This window comes from Salvelinus sp. IW2-2015, linkage group LG6.1 (assembly GCF_002910315.2).
Source record: "Salvelinus sp. IW2-2015 linkage group LG6.1, ASM291031v2, whole genome shotgun sequence".
NCBI classification, from domain to species: domain Eukaryota; kingdom Metazoa; phylum Chordata; class Actinopteri; order Salmoniformes; family Salmonidae; genus Salvelinus; species Salvelinus sp. IW2-2015.
This window is the reverse complement of record NC_036845.1, coordinates 13,903,641-13,922,819: the sequence shown is the minus strand read 5'-3', so window position 1 is coordinate 13,922,819 and position 19,179 is coordinate 13,903,641. Positions and strand designations below refer to the sequence as shown.

Sequence of the window (19,179 nt, the reverse complement as noted above, 5' to 3'; positions counted from 1 at the left end):
ATTTTCTTTAGGAGTGAAGGGAAAGTATATCATTTTTACTCCATACATTTTCCCTGACACCTAAAAGTACTCRTTACATTTTGAATGCTTAGCAGGACAGGAAAATTGTCAAATTCACACCTCTGGTCATCTCTACTGCCACTGATCTGGCGGACTCACTGAACAYAAATGCTTTGTTTGCAAAGTGAGCGTCGTTGAGTATCTGGCTATCCGTAAATTWAAAAAACACATTGTGCCATCTGGTTTTTTTAATATAAGGAATTTGAAATGATTTATACTTTTACTTTTGATACTTAAGGATATTTTAGCAATTACATTTAATTTTGATACTTAAGTATATTTAAAATCAAATACTTTTAGACTTTTACTCAAGTAATATTTAACTGGGTGACTTTCACTTTTTCATTTTCTATTAAGGTAGCTTTACTTTTACTCAAGTATGACAATTGGGTACTTTTTTCCACCACTGCACCTGCATAAAGAATAACTTCCATGTTACGTTGCAATCGCCTTCCCGTGTTGTTTTGCTTCAATGTTCGGTTCTGTGAAAATCACTGGTTTCTGTGTCAGACAACCATCTCCAGAGCAGTGGTCCCCCTCACAGACTGGTGTGAATAATGAATATGCAGCTATAGGGGGCCTCGACAGGATCGTATTAAATATGTATAGTCACCACAGAAGTGCTGACATAACAACTTACCCACCAAAACATCCTCACACCCTGTACCCTACCCATAGTCAACCCCACCAAATTCTCAAGGAATATACTAGTATGTATAATACATTATATCTCTCCTTGAAATTATTATTTTTTATTTTCCCTCCTTCTGTCTCCCCAGCTCTTTATCCACTTTTACTCCTTGTACACCCTTTCTTGCTTCCTCACCTCTCCTCATTTCTTTCTCTCTCTCTCTCTCTCTCTCTCTCTCTCTCTCTCTCTCTGGCATCCCCCCTTCCCTCTCGCCCTCCCTCTTTCCCCCAGCCTCATCCTCAGATGGATTCTTCAGTCAGTCGACTGGAACTGGTGCGGCTCCCGGAGAAGCCTTGAGTGAGTGAAAGAGAGGGAGAGGGAAAGATAGAGGGGTGGAGGGGCTGCGCCGAACAGAGGTTGGGTCAGAGCGCTCCGTCGCTTCAGACAATCACAAGAGAGGAAGAGAGAGAGAGAGAGAGAGAGAGAGAGAGAGAGAGGAGGTAGATATGTGACAGGATGTGGTTTCCCTGAGCTTGCAGAACATAGCCGATGCATACTTTGAGCATGACCTAAACGCACGCACTCAAAGTGTTTGCTGCGCACCGTTAGCTAGTGAGCCTCTGGCGAGGATAGAATAAGCTGGCAGAGCTACTGATCCCATCCAGATTTTAGTCTTCTTGTTGTCTTTTTTTCCCTCTTTGACCGAAAGCCTCAGTTCGAGCTGTATCTGCAGGACCTGAGTGAAGAATCGCAGAGGATCTGAGCGTGGACTGTTGCGCGGTGCTGTTCTCCTGTCAGTAGAATGTGTGTGTTTGTTCGAGGAGCCGTTCCAGTGGCTTTCTCTTGATCTCAACAGTGAACTTTCCAACTCCTGTAGTCAACAGCTTCTGATCAGGTAACTCCCTCTTCTTTCTACTTCAACTTGCATGTGTTTACCACTAGTCCACATCCTTATTTGTCAAGGCTTGAGAAAATAAATATGTAGCCTACAGGAAAAGACACTGATAAAGACAGACTGTACATCTCTTTGGTCAGAAGTCACAGACAACTTAGTGTTCTAGTTGTTTATAGCATGACAACCGTTCAGAGGCAGATTAATGAGGATGAATGCATCAGTCAAGGGATGCCGCAAGCCACAAGTTTGGCTTGTGTGCAATGTCTTACAAGAAACTCCTGATCACCAACCCACACTCCTCCCATACACACCCACGCATGCACACACACGTGCGCGCGCACACACACACACACACACACACACACATAAACACCTGCTCATGCTCAGAGCAGTAATCATGCTGATCAATGAGCTGGTTGGTTTGAAGTCACATTTTTTAACATTTATTTTAGTTCTTTATTTAACCATGCAGGCTAGTTGAGAACAAGTTCTCATTTACAACTGCGACCTGGCCAAGATAAAGCAAAGCAGTGCGACACAAAAAACACAGAGTTACACATGGGATAAACAAACGTACAGTCAATAACACAATATAAAAATCAATATAAAGTGTGTGCAAATGTAGTAAAATTAGGGAGGTAAGGCAATAAATAGGCCATAGTGGCAAAATAATTACAATTTAGCATAAAACACTGGAGTGATAGATGTGCAGAAGATGAATGTGCAAGTAGAGATACTGGGTGCAAAGGAGCAAAAAAAAAAAATAACAATATGGGATGAGTAGTTGGGTGGCTATTTACAGATGGGCTGTGTACAGGTGCAATGATTGGTAAGCTGCTCTGACAGCTGATGCTTAAAGTTAGTGAGGGAGATATAAGACTCCAGCTTCAGTGATTTTTGCAATTCGTTCCAGTCATTGGAGCAGAGAACTGGAAGTGTGGTACCAGAGGGGTGAGAATGCCAAAAATGTCTACCTGGCTCCAATCACTGAACCCTGATGGTTTCAAGATGTGCTTGACATACAGTATTAAACCTTAGCTCTACTGCAGAGAGAGAGAGTGTGTGTGTGTTTGCCAGTGTGAGAGAAAGCAAGAGCGAGGAGGGACAAAGTAGAGCGAACGAGTTGAAGATGTGAGAAGGATAAGAGGTTAGGAGAAAGGAGAAGAGGGCATGAGAGAGGAATGCACACAGACAGGAAGAATGAGAGTGAGAAGGAATGAGAGAGAGCGTAGGGAGTGAGTGAAAAAGAGAGAGAGTTTGAGTGAACTGTTAATCAGTTCCAGCTGGTTGGTTATGAGGCTGGGCTGTAACCCTATTGTTGCTGGGTCACGAGCTAGTACACACACACACACACACACACACACCACACACACACACACACACACACACACACACACACACACACACACACACACACACACACACACACACGGAAACACTTTCAACAGGAACCCCCAAATTACTGCATCACAGACTAGCCATAACCCAAATATAACTGGCCAGCCCTGAATGGGAAAGTCATTGTGGTATCTGCTCCATACTGTAGGCCTCATTTGAAACAGAGAATAATAGATGGGCAAAAGGTGAAGCGAGGAGCCAGAGCAGAAACAGTTTCATGACATAATTACGTTGTTAAATTGAATACTCACCTGATATAATCTATAAGGCCTACATAGTAGGAACTCACTATTGGGTGTTTCATAAAGTTGATCATGTTCACAGATTTTCTGAACATTGACTTCTGTCGTCCAGCTGCTTGACGTTCAAACTTCCATTTTAATCCAGTTCCCATATGTCTGATATTGGACCAGGGAGTAGAGATTTATCTGGTACTGAGTAGAATTGGCTTGAATAGATTAGAAAGTCTTGCTTCTTTCACTACAGGGGTGCTGTTTCAACTTCGACATTTAGCGTTCCCAAATTAAACTGCCTCGTACTCAATTCTTGCTCGTACAATATGCATATTATTATTACTATTGGATAGAAAACAATCTCTAGTTTCTAAAACCGTTTGAATTATGTCTGTGGGTGGAACAGAACTCATTCTGGAGCGAAATGCATGACAGGAACTGCGAACGTCTGAAAACTAGACTCTGTTCTCAGATCAGTTTAAAGCTCTGTATGTGCCCTATGGTCGTCATGAACTGCACCCGCCTTCCCCTGGATGTCAGTAACCAATGAGAAGTGGAATGGTGTTTCTACGTATTTCTCAGAGCTTATAAAGCCCCAAGGAACGAGGTGCGCTTTCTTTTCGACTTCCGCCATTACGCAACGCAAGACCTCAGGATAGCATTTTGAAACGCTCAGTTATCGGCCTTAGATATGTCCGTCTGTAATTTAATTCGATATAGGTGTTAGAAACATCATAACGAAGTTATTTTAAACCGAGTTATATCAGTTTATGCGAGTATATTGCTATTTTCGACATTTCCTTAGTATTGCACTTTGGCCATTTGGGCATGTCTGTGCGACATAGCTATTGTTAGCTGCTAATCCAGAGTGAAGAGGATGTTTTACAACCGTGCAACGATTCTTTTGGACAAAGGACAACTTGCCCAAGATTCTGATGGAAGCTCGTCCAAAAGTAAGAGCTATTTATGATGTTATTCCGTATTTATGTGGAAAAATGTAAAAGTGTTTGGTCGCCTTATTGCGGCACTGGTCTGGCTGTAACGCACACTGTATGTCTAGTAACGTTAATTTAAAAAATCTAACACCGCGATTGCATTAAGAACTAATTTATCTTTCATTAGCTGTCCAACTTGTATTTTTTTAGTCAAGTTTATGAATAGTTTTCGATTAGAATAGGTGCTAATCCAAGATGGCGCCGGACAGATGTTTAAGTTTTGCCCACTATTCTAATTGTATAACCACGAGTTGTGCCGCTAAATATGCACATTTTCGAACAAACTCTATATGCATTGTGTAATATGATGTTATAGGACTGTCATCTGAAAGAATTCTGAGAAGGTTAGTGAAAAAATTAATATATTTTGTGGTGATAACGCTATCGCTCTTTGCCTTGAATCAATGCTGGGGTAATGTTTGCACATGTGGTATGCTAAATAACATTTATTGTGTTTTCGCTGTAAAACACTTAGAAAATCTGAAATATTGTCTGGATTCACAGGATCTGTGTTCTTTCAATTACTGTACGCTGTGATTTTTAAGAAATGTTTTATGATTAGTAATTAGGTAATACACGTTGCTCTCTGTATTTATTCTAGTCGAGTTGTGATGGTGGGTCAATTGTAAACTATGATTTATACCTGAAATATGCACATTTTTCTAACAAAACCTATGCTATACAATAAATATGTTATCAGACTGTCATCTGATGAAGTTTTTTCTTGGTTAGTGGCTATCAATATCTTTATTTGGTCGAATTGGTGATAGCTACTGGTGGAGAAAAAAAATGGTGGACTAAGAAAAATGGTGTCTTTGCTAACGTGGTTAGCTAATAGATTTACATATTGTGTCTTCCCTGTAAAACATTTTAAAATCAGAAATGATTGCTGGATTCACAAGATCTGTATCTTTCATCTGGTGTCTTGGACTTGTGATTTAATGATATTTAGATGCTAATAATTTACTTTGGACGCTATGCTAGGCTATGCTAGTCAAGCTTTTTACTGTGCGGGGCGCTCCCGGATCCGGGTTTGGTAGCAGTGAAATTAAACCTTAATTGATGTTCTACTCTCCTCAGCATGTACAGTGCAAACATTCACAGAGGGAGTAGGATAAAGTTGACCACTAGTCTACAAGTTTACTGCACTTTACAGTATCCCAGCTAGCAATGAGGAATCGGCCCAGAAGCGGCCCTCTTCCTGGGGTCTGGAACTGATTGAATCGTCTGGAATCGGGTGTCGAACTCTGCCTGGAATCAAAATGAATGACTGCCCAGAATCGGCCCAAGTACCATCGGGCCGTTTCCGTTTACCGGAATTCAGCCGACTTTGCCGGCATCTTAACCAGAATCTCCCCAGAAGTGGCCAGATGCTAATTTAAATAAATGTATACAAAATTACCCGATTTAGTCATTTTAAATATTACTATTATACATTTTATACATACAAATTATACCCATCCACAAAAAAAAAATGGTGTCGGAGGAAACAACATACACCTGGTGACCGTTTCAGTGTGCATGTGCCTGGCCCACCACAGGAGTCGCTACAGCGCGATGGGACAAGGACATCCTGGCCGGCCAAACCCTCCCCTAACTCAATTGCGCGTCGCCTCATGGGTCTCCCGGTCGCAGCTGGCACAGGTCTCGAACCAGCATCTGTAGCAACGCAGTTTGCACTGCGACCCAGTGTCTTAGACCGCTGCGCCACTCGGGAGGCTCCATCCACAAAGATTTTAATGCTTATCAATTGCCTTGCACAAAGTATCAAAATACTAAAATACTACACAGGACTCTTAAAGAATTTCATTTAATTGTTCATTGTATTTTTTGATCACAGACACAATGAGAAAATATGGAAAAATAAATAATGAAATGTTAATTATATAAAGCAGCCCGTGTAATCATCTGCCAGAGAGTAGCCCCAATCGGCCCAAGCCTCAAGTAATATATTTGGGCCAGATAACTCACACCGGAATCAGCCCGAACACCAAGTAATATATACATTCGGGCCAGATAACTCACACCGGAATCGGCCCGAGCTCAATCCCCACATCCTAGCCACAAGTAATACTGCCGAAGGCGGCCCAGACTCGGGACACATGACGTCGGCCGTGTCTGACTCTCAGCCGAGTGCCCCGACTCTCAGACGGAATTGGCCCAGATCTACTGTGCTAGCTGGGATTGTACTTGAACATAGTTCTGTCTTCCAATAAAACATATTTTAAACAAGAACCAAAACTGAGAATTACTGAAATAATATTTCCATATTGAAAGACTCTACACACACATACTGTATTTATCCATATTTGCCTCCCTACAAGTACCTACCCACTGTATTTTAGGCCTTTTGGGTAAACAGCTTAGCCTGATTACTTGCTGAAAGATGACTGGTAATTCTTTGCATTTCTCCTGACAGCGATGACAGTCTAAATGGATTATACTCTTGCATAAGCATCACATCTATGTCCTTTGAAATGCTTGGGTACATGATCTGTGGCAAAGATTGTACCTTTTTCTTTCTTTAGTGATGGGCTTTTGAAGATACCAATTTATTCAAGCCTTTGGCATAGCCTTAAAGTACTTAGAATGGATATTAAGAGAAATCCCTTTGCTGGAAGGAAAACATGGTGGTATGCACTATTCACTTGTTTTGTAGTCGCTAAGCGAGGAAGAAAACTCCCCTTTGATACTGCATTTCTCGAAAGAAAATTAACTGGGTGGTCAAGAACTGCAGCAGTATTGATCAAGTAATGTTCAAGGACTTGTCGATACTGTATCTGAAAAGCAAAACTTAGCTTCAGTTGGCTGTAATAAAAMAATGGCCCGCCTCCAGCAAGTTCGCATGAAAACAATGAGTCATTCCTTGAAATCTCTGTGCCTATGTTTTGGAAAATATAATATTATTAACCGGATTTTCCTCTTTCGCATTGTTATTTTCATTCTTGCTGTGTGCCATTCACTTTGGCCATGATCGGACTCATCCATTGCAATGTTTATGYATGATAGATTTAGAAATGCGTTGAGTTCAGGGTATTGTATAAAGCCCAGAGTGAATAGATTATACATACTTTATCAAGATAATGACTGTCAAACAAAGCAAATGCAAAATACAGACSTGAAAGACAGAGACTGGGAGRAAATTAGAGAGACCTTACAGGCAGTGAGAGAAAGAGAAGGGAGAAGGGAGAGACGAGAGCTTAGCCCTTGGAGAGAGGAAAATAGAGATATTGGTGTCTATTATTCTCCTGAGAGGGGAAGTAGTTCTAAAAGGGGCTGGTTCCCATGGCAATAGCTCCCTACCGTACATGTGTGTCTGGGTGCAGCATATGTAGCCGGCTGTGCCCAGGCCTTGAGACGATAGAGGGATGGCTTGGCTGGAACCAGATCGAACCAACCACCGGGCCAGCCAGGACACTCAGCCTTGAAGCACTGGAGAGGCTCAAGCAGACGCTTGTTTACTACACTCTGTTTTTACCAGCACTTATCTCCCCTCATCTTTCAGCAAGGCTCTTTCTTTATGTGTGTCATTATGTCTTGTCCTTGGAGATTTATATTGAATGTAATAAACKGTGTCTAGCTGTGGGTTTTCAAAAAAGCTGTTCCAGTTTTCAGAGAAGGCCCAGTATTTGGGAATGCGTTATGGTCATTGTTTTCATCTTAACTACAGGGCTTTCAAGCTATGTAATATTAGCACTGGTCTAATTGTTTTTGTTGCTGTAGTATGGTCACCAACACAACCTAAATCCCAGCCCACCTCTGTCGGGCCCCTTGCTCCTATCCTCCTTGTCCACTGTCCCTCCCAGGTGAGGAGCCAAGGAAGGAAGGAGGGAGGAAGTCCAAACAGGGAATGGCCCTGCTCCGGGCCCCTGAGAGCACTCTCCCCCCTGAGTGGACAACACAACAGCCGCCAGGAAACTGCGCYTTGTGCACAACTGCTTTATTTGTCACATTTAAGAACCGGGGTAATCAGGGTTACTGTGGTAGACACAGGCAGAAGTCCGGGGTAGAGACGGAGGCAATGTAAGAGCTGGCCGTGTTTTAAAGAGCGTCTGCCCCTGAAAAGCAACTTCTTAGTTTTGAATACAGCATGCCTATGTGGCATCGATGGGAGTCAAACGTTTATTCGATTGTGAAAATTGACTACAAAGTGTAAATAGGATAATTTTGGTCGTAAAGTCAGTCTTGTCCAAAACAGAGATTTGCGAGATGATAGGAAAATATTGGTATGTCACGGAATGAAGGGTACTGTACATTTGCCCACAGCACCCAAGTTATCATAATTTTGGGGCACAGCTGCATGTGACCTGATCGTAATGCCTATCAATTTGGTTTGACATTCGGTATCCCTATGGGGCTAGTTAGGGACCAATAGTAAATTACACAATTTACTGTACATGGGACAATAGTTTTTAAATGTCAATAACTCCACATTTCTATGACTTAACCTTAAACCAACTATAAATTGTAGAAACACAAATATTGAAAGCATTTAATGAGATAACTAAAATATGTGCAACATTAAAATATTGGTCCATTTGCATTGCGTAAATTATTAACAGCCCTTAACTAGCCCCAGAACTAGGCTGTCCAATGTCAACTTTGCCACAGTCGCACACCACCCGGCTGAAGCTAATTTGCGAAAGAAGTTAGATAGCACTAGCTAGCCTAGGCGACTTCAAGACACATGACCTGATTAGACTATTTCAAGTTATTTAGAAGGGTGAGTGACTAACTCTGCAGCATTTTGGCAGAGTGAATGTACAAACTCTTGCCACATGCGAACAAACACACAAGAGACACCCACACTACCCCCCCCCCACAAGACAACTCCTTGTTTGCCTTCAGTCATGTCCGCTGCATTTCTTAATGACCAAGCCGAAAAACAAGGCCTAATCAGGAAGTTCAGCCCCCCTTTAAGTTTGGAGATGGCTAACTCTTCCTCTAATCTAGCGGTCACCAACCTTTTCTGAGTCAAGATCACTTTCTAAGTCAAAATGCAAGCCGAGATCTACCACTCAGATTTTTTTTTAACATGACTTAAATAACGTAAGCCTATGCAACATTACCCAATTAAAAACAGTACTGTAGCAATGAGGTTTGTGCAGTGGGCTATAGGCCCAAAACATTGTCACTGCATATTGGCTATGCTTGAATTACCCTGCCAATGTTGTTCTCAGACCATTTTGGAATTATATTTAAAAATGAGGTATATGATCACACTGGTAGTAGATCATTTGTTRTATTACTTGTGAGGCACAGCTAAGTAAGCATAATAATTGGTTTCTATATTTTTTATTTATTTATTACTGGACTGATGCTGCCTCTCACCCGACTCCTCGACCTCCGCTCTCCCTCCCTCCACCGAGAAAAGGGGACACAGTCTTCCATCTGATGGCGAAACTCAAGTCACACTGCATTATTTTTGCCTCATACACCAATTCATATTATTCCTATGACCAGAGAAAGTGAAATATTCCTCCATATTAAAAACGACACAAGCCGCTAATAACAACAACACAAGCTTATCGTAACACTTTTCTAACATTATACTCATTAATTACAGCTGCAGTGCTGGTTGTAGCATGAGTGGAAGTAGGGAAAATGCGCATTTATGACAAAAGTGTTGAACAAAGTTTTGACAGTGCTGAATAAACATTAACTTACTCATAAAACCAGYAGTTCTATGCTGTATTTCTTGGTTTTGATATCTCAGAGTACCAATCTCAGAGTAGCAATTTTGCTGTGTGTGTGAGGCTTTTTACAGTCTATGGCTCGAGGAAACTGTGCAGACACAGTGATCTGAGCTATCTGATTGGTCAGCGGTAGGCCTATAGGTGCACTTGATTTGCTCTCTGGGCATGTCGGGTAGGCAGAGTTCTACCTTCAGACTTCCTGGCACTAGGGCAGCTGAATCGTTGTGCACCTACCGGCAACGGCGCAAAAMAAATAAAAAAAATAGGAACACAAGGCTTTATCGTTGKKTTTTTTTACAGAAATGTTTGGTGATCAACTTAGAATCCGAYCGACCAGTTGGTGACCACTGCTCTAATCCTTTCTAGTCCAAAGAGATCTTTTCATCACAAGTTGAGCTTTGTTCTCAGGGATTTGTATCTTTACATGACACTTCCAAGAAGACAAATTATTTTATGATTAGAAAGCATTATGGAAAGATAATGAATCATCACTCTTGTTCTATTGTTGCCCATATTTGTTGCCCATATTTGTTGCCCATATCCAACCAAATACTTTTTTACAGAATCATCGTACATTATTAGCTCATGTATTAAGTTTACTCCCATGCAGATATAACATAAATTCTGTGCTAAGCAACTGTGGAGACGTTGGTGGTTATGAAGGATGTTTAACCATTGATTTTTATATTTATTAAGGATCTACTCTTCCTGGGGTCCAGCACCATTAAGACAGTTATATTCAGTTTAAAAATTACATTTCATAACACTTTACCCAATRCATTTAGTGTGTTCCCCTCAGGCCACTACTCCACTATCACATATTTACAATACAAAATCCACGTGTACATGAAAAGCATCTTGTGAGGCTGGCGTTGGGTAGAAGGTACAAAATAGGTCAGTTTAGGAACCAAACAGGTTTATGGCTAACAAACATGACTGTCTACACTCAACAAAAATATAAATGCAACATGTAATGTGTTGGTCCCATGTTTCATGAGCTGAAATAAAATATCCCAGAAATGTTTCATATGCACAAAAAGCTTATTTCCCTGTTAGTGAGTGTTTATCCTTTGCCAAGATAATMCATCCACCTGACAGGTGTGGCATATCAASAAGCTGATTAAACAGCATGATCATTACACAGGTGCACCTTGTGCTGGGAATAATAAAATGCCACTAAAATGTGCAGTTTTGTCACACAACACAATGCCACAGATGTCTCAAGTTTTGAGGGAGTGTGCAATTGGCTTGCTGACTGCAGAAATGTCCACCAGAGCTGTTGCCAGATAATTTCATGTTGATTTCTCTACCATAAGCCGCCTCAATGTCATTTTATARAATTTGGCAGTACGTCCAACCGGCGTCACGACCGCAGACCATGTGTAACCACGCCAGCCCAGGACCTCCAAATCCGGCTTCTTCAAATAAAATAAAATGTCATTTGTCACATGCGCCGAAGGTGTAGACCTTACTGTGCAATGTTTACTTACAAGCCCTTAACCAACAGTGTATGGTCTGAGACCAGCCACCCGGACAGCTGATKAAACTGTTGGTTTTCATAACCAAATAATTTCTGCTCAAACTGTCAGAAACCATCTCAGGGAAGCTCAACTGCATGCATGTYATCCTCACCAGGGTCTTGACCTGACTSCAGTGGGCAACTCCTCACCATCGATGGCCACTGGCATGCTAGAGATGTGTGCTCTTGATGAATCCCGGTTTCAACTGTACCTGGCAGATGGCAGACAATGTGTATGGCRTGGTGTGKGCGAGCGGTTYGCTGATGTCAAYGTTGTGATCAGAGTGTCCCATGATGGAGGTGGGGTTATGGTATAGGCAGGCATAAACTGCGGACAACAAACACAATTGCATTTTATTGATTRCAATTTGAATGCACAGAGGTACAGTGACAAGATCCCGAGGCCTATTGTCGTGTCATATATCTGCCGCCATCACCCCAGTTCTTCCATGGCCTGCATACTCACCAGACATGTCACCCATTGAGCACGTTTGGGRTGCTCTGGATCGACGTTTACCACAGCGTGTTCCAGTTCCCGCCAATATCYGCCAATGAAGAGGAGTGGGACAACACTCCACAGACCACACTCAACAGCCTGATCAACTCAATGCGAAGGAGATGMGTTGCATGAAGCAAATGGTGGTCACACCAGATACTGACTGGTTTTCTGATCCACGCCCCTACCTTGTTTATTAAGGTATCTGTGACTAACAGCTGCATATGTATTCCCAGTCATGTGAAATCCACAGCTTAGAGTCTAATTYATTTATTTCAATTGACTGATTTCCTTTATATGAACTGTAAAATCATTTAAATTGTTGCATGTTGCGTTTATATTTTGTTCAGTGTATATCTGTCCTATTTAAGTACATCCAGTTACAACAAACCCTTTGGACTTCTATAACATCTTGCCTTACAAAGTCTTATCGAGTAAAACCTCAAATGCAATTAACTCCAAACAAAAGGAAAGAAACAGTGAACCGATCGTTACTAATTCAGCAAAGAATCAATGCCTTTCTGTTTTTCTGACAATATCGAGCCGTTGTTTAGACTGCTGGTGTAACCCAAACTCCCTCGCTGTCAGTCTGAAAAGCAGAGGAGATTAACCAAAGCGGGCCCATAGAGGCAGAGCTCAGACAGGGCATGCTCAGAACATGCACCTCGATTCTGAAGAGAAGTTTGAGAGGGAAAACAGTCACTCTGAAAATCATAAACATCTCACACTTCTTCTGTCAACTCTAAAAATACCCCGGCCTCGCCTCACTCCCCCCCGTTGGTCTCCAGGAGCTATACGAATAAGAGCCCMTACGTTTTTCTAAAATGTTCAGCCTTTTGTTTTTCTCTCTTCTTTTGTTCAGACTTCTTCTGCCTTTCCTGTACACTACATTACGGAGCCTCTCTCCGGAGTTCACTGGAACTTAGACAGAGCACATCTGAGATAATATTAAAAACTATGGATATTTTACTGTAGTATTCGCCTGTTTTCTTTGATGACAGAAAAATATTGATGTCATTGAGCCGAGTTGCTTTAGAGTTCAGTCCTGGGGGGCTGTTTAGGAGAAATTGAACACTTTTAGGGAAATGGAAGATTTGTTTCTTTTGGATTTGAAATGTGTGCTCTGATTTTGGAACGGAGGCATGAGCCCCAGTTTAAAGACACAGAGAAGAAATTACACAATTCCCAGAGATGACTCACCGAGCTCTATTTAAAACATTTAAAAACCCATTTTTGAAACTTCTTTGAAACATATTTACAAAAATACAAAACATCAGATTCTGCAAGCATTCCTTGTATTCACTGGTGTACTACAYGCCCTGCAGCCACTGCAAGGCAGGTCATAAGTCATGGCAAAATGTGTAGAATAGCAGGAAATATGYTTAAAGAATGCTAAATTCTCTCAGCCTCCTTGCAAAATGTGTAGAATAGTATGAGATGGTCAATAAAACTGTGGTATGCCACTGCTTGTATTGACTTGAAAGCCATTGYCTGTATTGTAATGAATTAAACATTTTATGCACACGCATGACATTTATTAAAAAGAGACAAAGATTATAGGTGATACACACATTTCATTTCATAATACAAACACAGATATCTGTGTAGGTGTTGTGGAAGACAGTGGCTCTCATGACAATACTTTTGAATCTCTGTCATCTCCCTCTTCTCGTCACTTCTATTCAACAGGGTCTAATTACAGTGGCCTATCTCTCCAGACTCTACTTGCCATGCATTACCTAACTCGTCTCTCTAGCGAACAATCTCCMACCAGCCACCCATTTCCTCTTTTTCCCTTGATTGATTCTCACCTTTTCATTCTTCCTGCTCACCTCATTAACAGAGCACCGGTTCGCTCCTGTCCCCCCCATTCTCCCATCTCCCCCCCCCCATCCTCCTGTCTCCGCCACGGCCTCTTGGATTAGTCCGCTGGCGGAGCCCAGAACGGCGTATAATTAGAGGGGAACATAATACAGTGCGTTCCTCATCAGCTGGGGGGCCGGCGCCCCCTGGAACCCCCATCACACCCTCCCGGGTTTAATCAGCAGAGCACAATGGGATATTACCTGTGCCAGCCTGAGCCAATGGAGATGCAGCACCGCTGTCACAAGCCATTTGGGTGACACCCGGTGCACAGGCTCTTTAGAGGCCCTTTTCCATAGTCTTTCACGGTTGTCTCTGTTAATTTGTCCCCCAGGGAACGAGGGCTCCGGAACCCATGAAAAATCAAGCTCATTTATGCCTTTTTATTTATTTATTTATTTGGTGCCGCTTATCCAGCATGTTTTTCTTTATTGGTTTTCCCTCTGAGACTCCCTTGGGGCCCCATACGTGAGGTGTGTGTGTGTGTGTGTGTGTGTGTGTGTGTGTGTGTGATAGAGAGATTAATCCATCTCTCCCTAAATTGGACATGTTTTATGCTTTGGGGACTGGTGTCCAGTTTCACACACACAAGCATCAGGTAGCCTAGCAGTTAGAGTGTTGGGCTAGTAACCAAAAGGTTGCTAGTTTAAATCCCAGAGTCAACAAGGTGATGGCAGACCCTGGCCGTGACCCCACTCTTCGAGCGTGTCTCAGGGGGATTTAGGATATGCAAAAAAAACAAATTTCCAATTCACACGTATATTAATAAACACTTGTACATGTGTGAAATAGGACAAAAATATGAACGCACCTTATTATTATTATTATTTACACACACACACACATACATTCTTACAGGAATCTCATTCTGCCCCATCTATTCCCTATGTAGGGTCCACACACACTCTGGGGAGATGGGCTGTGGACTGAGGAAGCTGAAGTCATCAGAGGAGAGCAGTCCAGGGAAGATCTACTCCACCCTGAAGAGACCACAGGTGGAGACCAAGGTGGGCGTAGCCTACACATACCAATACGTCAACTTCCTCGTAGGGAAAGACGGTAAGACATGCAACTTTTGAGAGAGAATTCAGTGGTTATTTCTAAGCCGTTTGAAAAATGTACTAATCACTGTTACAGTAAGAATACCAAATTATGTTTTCCAACTCTCTTTTTACACACCAAAGATATGCTTAACTATCATATTGTTCAAGTTCAGTACCAGAAATTAAACTGACAAACACAACATGCACTCCAACCACAGAACATGTTGCCCTCCACCTCACACTTAGTTAGATGGAAATACATTCCTCCACCATAATAGACTCCATCTCCTTCTCCCACCTACTCACACACCCCCAGCCCACAGAGGCGTTTCTTGTTGCAATTTGAAGTGTTGATGAGATGCAAGGTTGGGTGTTGCTTCCTGAGACCTGCTCTGCTCATGGCTCAGGGGTGGGWATATGGCGCGAGCAGCAGAGACCTATGGAAGCTGGGGATAAATATAGCCATCACTTTATTTCCCTCCATGAGAAGTTACAATTCAAACAGTGTGAATGGTGGTGGGCTGGTGGGAGATGCAGCCCTCTGGAGCCGGGAGAAGCTGGGAGATGTAGTGTGCTGTGTGTTGGCTGTGACAGTTTATTAGACTCCATTAGCTAGTCAATCTGACAGGGAGAGAATGGGTACTAAGATACACCATCTGGGTGTCTGGGGCTGTATGCGTGCATCTCTCTCTCTCTCTCTCTCTCTCTCCCCCATTGTGTCTGTCTGTCTCTCGCTCGTTCTTTCTCAGTTCTCTTCCTCGCTCTGTTTTAAAGCTGTGCCTGTTTATGTCTCCTAGGACTATATTGAGTCTGTGTAGTTGTGTCCCTGTAGTGTTTGGGTCTGTCTGAAAATCCTTACATTACCTAAAGCAGTTTTTTATGGTAACTGTTGGCGGATAACTTACTGTATGTAATTATATTGTACTAGGCATGTGACTAGGCTACAGGGAGATTCATAGTTCCTGCAACTGTTAGTGCTGTTTCCTACAAAATACACAACAATTAATATGATCACAGAAGTGCACTATACGTACKCATGGCTGTATATACTACCTAGCCTGTTTATTCCAATTACTTGGGTATAAGGCCTTTGTAATGTAMATGTGGCCTCTGTGTATCCGGGTTCATACTTTCTTGTTCTAAAAAGTGTTTAGGTCTCAGCAACAAGCTCTAACCAAACACTTTCAACTAATCAAATCTAGGAGAATTGAGGCAAAAAAATTGGAAGATTACAAATGTTYTTGTTTATTTGTTTCCAATCATGTCCATAGCTCAATGTATCTCTAAAACAGGCACTATATAGCACTGCCAGTTACTTTTAGGGTGTTTTCACAAATGTAATTTGGTACCCTGGTTTGGTTTCCTGGAGCACCCTGGTTCGGTTTCCTGGAGCACCCTGGTTTGGTTTCCTGGAGCACCCTGGTTCGGTTTCCTGGAGCACCCTGGTTCGGTTTCCTGGAGCACCCTGGTTCGGTTTCCCTGGAGCAATTCTACAGAATACGTTTTGCTTTCACAAGACCTGAAMATACCAGTTTCAGGGTGCGATTAGCAAGATGCACATTCTCCATAACGTTAGCAAGCTAGCTCTTTWACAACTGGGGGGAAAAAAGWTCCACGCAACTCGCGCTGCTGTGTCACGATATCTGGTACTCTGGTCCTGGATCTTGGTCCYGCTACTCACACAGGTCCAGGATTCGTTTCAGCCAGGGTTCGTTTGCGTTTCACACATGCTTTATAGCGCGGATCAGGGTACCAAACKCTCCAGGATCAGGATCATAAGGGGATATGTGAAAGCGCCCTTAAATTACCAAATGACAGGGGGCCATGTTGAGCCACATAAAGACCGGATCAAGATATGAAGAGCAATGTGTCATGAGCTTTTAATAAACTGCAACTGTAAATACCAGGCAGCCTTAGCTAGCAAGCAATAACCCCAAGTTTTATGTAAGTTTATTACTCACATTCACGAACAGGGCCRTGCTGCTACCTTTCATTTACCTCAGAAAATGGCTTTGAAACAAACAGGCAAGAATGATTTGATATTAACACCATGGCCCCATAGGGAAAGGACAAACGGAGTGCTGTGCTAACCGGTGTGGAAAGAAACCATTTCACCGTACACACATAGAAAGGTTCTTGGAGTGCTTGGCACGTATTTTATTTCCGAAAATGTGATTTCAAATGTTTAAAAATGTCAAGAGGATGAAAAATTGAAAACACACTTATGTTAGTTTCCAGYAGACAGCATATAGCTACGGAGATTTTGTCCTTGAAATCAAATCCAGCTGACAGACWCACGCACGCACACACACACCATTTGATTTCATCTTGGCTCCAGACACATTATTTATATGCAAAAMCCCCAGAGCCTGAAGTCCTCTTGTTAATATAAGCTTTTCTCACCGCTCCGTGTGACTGACGTGTAGAAGCAGCGGCGTTCCGCCTGTGCTCTGATCGGAAGCGGGAATATGGAGCACGGAAATGAGAGGTCAGTGAAATTTTAGAACACCGTAGTGTGTTCTGAGTGGAGATTAGCCCCTGGATGCGGGGAGCCAGAATTTATCCCAGTTCACCACTCCGAGAGGGAGAATTGAACAGCGGTCGGTTCTCGGGGAATGACATTGAAGTGAATTCACGGTCATCAGGTTTTACTTTAGATTTCCATTATATTCTCACTGCATGGGTGAAGTGTTTGCATGGCACATGCTTGATTCCATTCAACATGTTGTTTATAATGTAGATATGACCTAAACAGAAAAGACACGCTTMGGGTAGATGTTGACCCTAACCACAGATCTAGGATCCCATGACCTTATACCCCCTAATCCTAACATTAGAGGTATGACAAATGAATGAGCCTGTAGGCCTACTAATGATTATGGGTATTTTATATTCCAAGACATGCACACTTTACTTAACTAGGCAAGTCAGTTAAGAACAAATTTGTATTTACAATGACAGCGGGTTAAATGCCTTGTTCAGGGGCAGAACCACAGATTTGTACCTTGTCAGCTCGGGGATTCGATCTAGCAACCTTCCGGTTACTAGTCCAAAACTCTAACCACTAGGCTACTTATTGCCCCATGTAGGATGCACATCTGCCTTAAAGTGTGAATGTACAGTTGAAGTCGGAAATTTACATACGCTTAGGTTCATTAAAACTCATTTTTTCAACCACTCCACACATTTCTTGTTATTAAAAACTTCTTTGGGCTGCAAGCCCGAAGCCGGGCGCAATATGACAACAGCCACTTCAAGTGCAGGGCGCGAAATTCAAAATATATTTTTTAGAAATATTTAACTTTCACACATTAACAAGTCCAATACAGCATATGAAAGATAAACATCTTGTGAATCCAGCCAACATGTCCGATTTTTAAAATGTTTTACAGCGAAAACACCACGTATATTTATGTTATTGAGCACCTCAAAGGGTATTTATTCTGCCCTTGAGTTGCGTTCCCATGCAAAACTAGACAGATAGCTAACAACTAAGTCTTCAATAAAACTCCCAAGGCGTAACTTTTCTTGAATGAATATATTGTAAACGTTTATGTTGTAAAACTGCAAAACACAGAAAAGAATATACTTTAGTATTCAATTCACACAACATACTGTAGCTGTAATTATACATTTGAAGTTGCATGAATACAAAGCACGTGCTACGGTACATGCATCTGGCATGATGCCAAACCATATAGCTAATTGCTTTCTCATATGGTAATTAACTAAACTCCTTTCATTACTCTAATAATGTACAACCATCTATGTAGAATAACAGGCATATTACACTAGAAACAGTAAACAAAAATACAGTATTGTATATTTTACAATTCGTTTGCATGACGCACGAGCAAAGTAATACAGCTAACATCATACATGAAAGGCATTGCAATTTGTGAGTAAATGCAAACAACCAACATTGATATGTAAGAAACTCTATCAATAACAAGATTATCATCATTAGCTAAATGCTTGAATCGAACTTACAAACAAATATTTTCCAAGGCTGAAGCGTGACAAGAAATAACTACACTGAAAGACCTGCACCGTAGCGTTGTTTTTAGCTGCTTCTAAGCGTGCAGAACGAATTCTCTACTTCCTGTTTGTGTACACTCTAAGTACCAGAAAGCTCCACTAGGGGCAAATAACATCATGGAACACAATGAAAATCCATTTTAAACTATTGTAATAAAATATCTGTTACCTTCTAACAGGATGGCAGCACATCTCCCCGCCTGGTATATTGAAATTGTGCCACTATGAAATAAAACATATCAGAAACAAATAATGTCCTTTCTATTTTTATCTTTTGTCTCTAGGATGCTTCAGAAAGAAGAACAACAATCC

General features: G+C 41.9%; 1 protein-coding gene across 2 annotated transcripts in view; it reads left to right on the top strand.

Annotated features, from left to right (window-relative positions):
• The first annotated feature begins 1,044 nt into the window (after positions 1-1,044).
• Positions 1,045-19,179, top strand: part of LOC111965145 (raftlin) — a 69,171-nt gene continuing 51,036 nt past the window's right edge. Inside the window, exons 1-2 of one of the 2 annotated variants that reach the window (XM_023989163.2) lie at positions 1,045-1,586; positions 14,679-14,845. In XM_023989163.2, coding sequence (XP_023844931.1) covers positions 14,701-14,845 — 145 coding nt within the window. In that variant the 5' untranslated portion in view covers positions 1,045-1,586; positions 14,679-14,700. The remainder of the gene's footprint in view (positions 1,587-14,678; positions 14,846-19,179) is intronic. The other variant, XM_023989162.2, reaches the window with a different exon arrangement.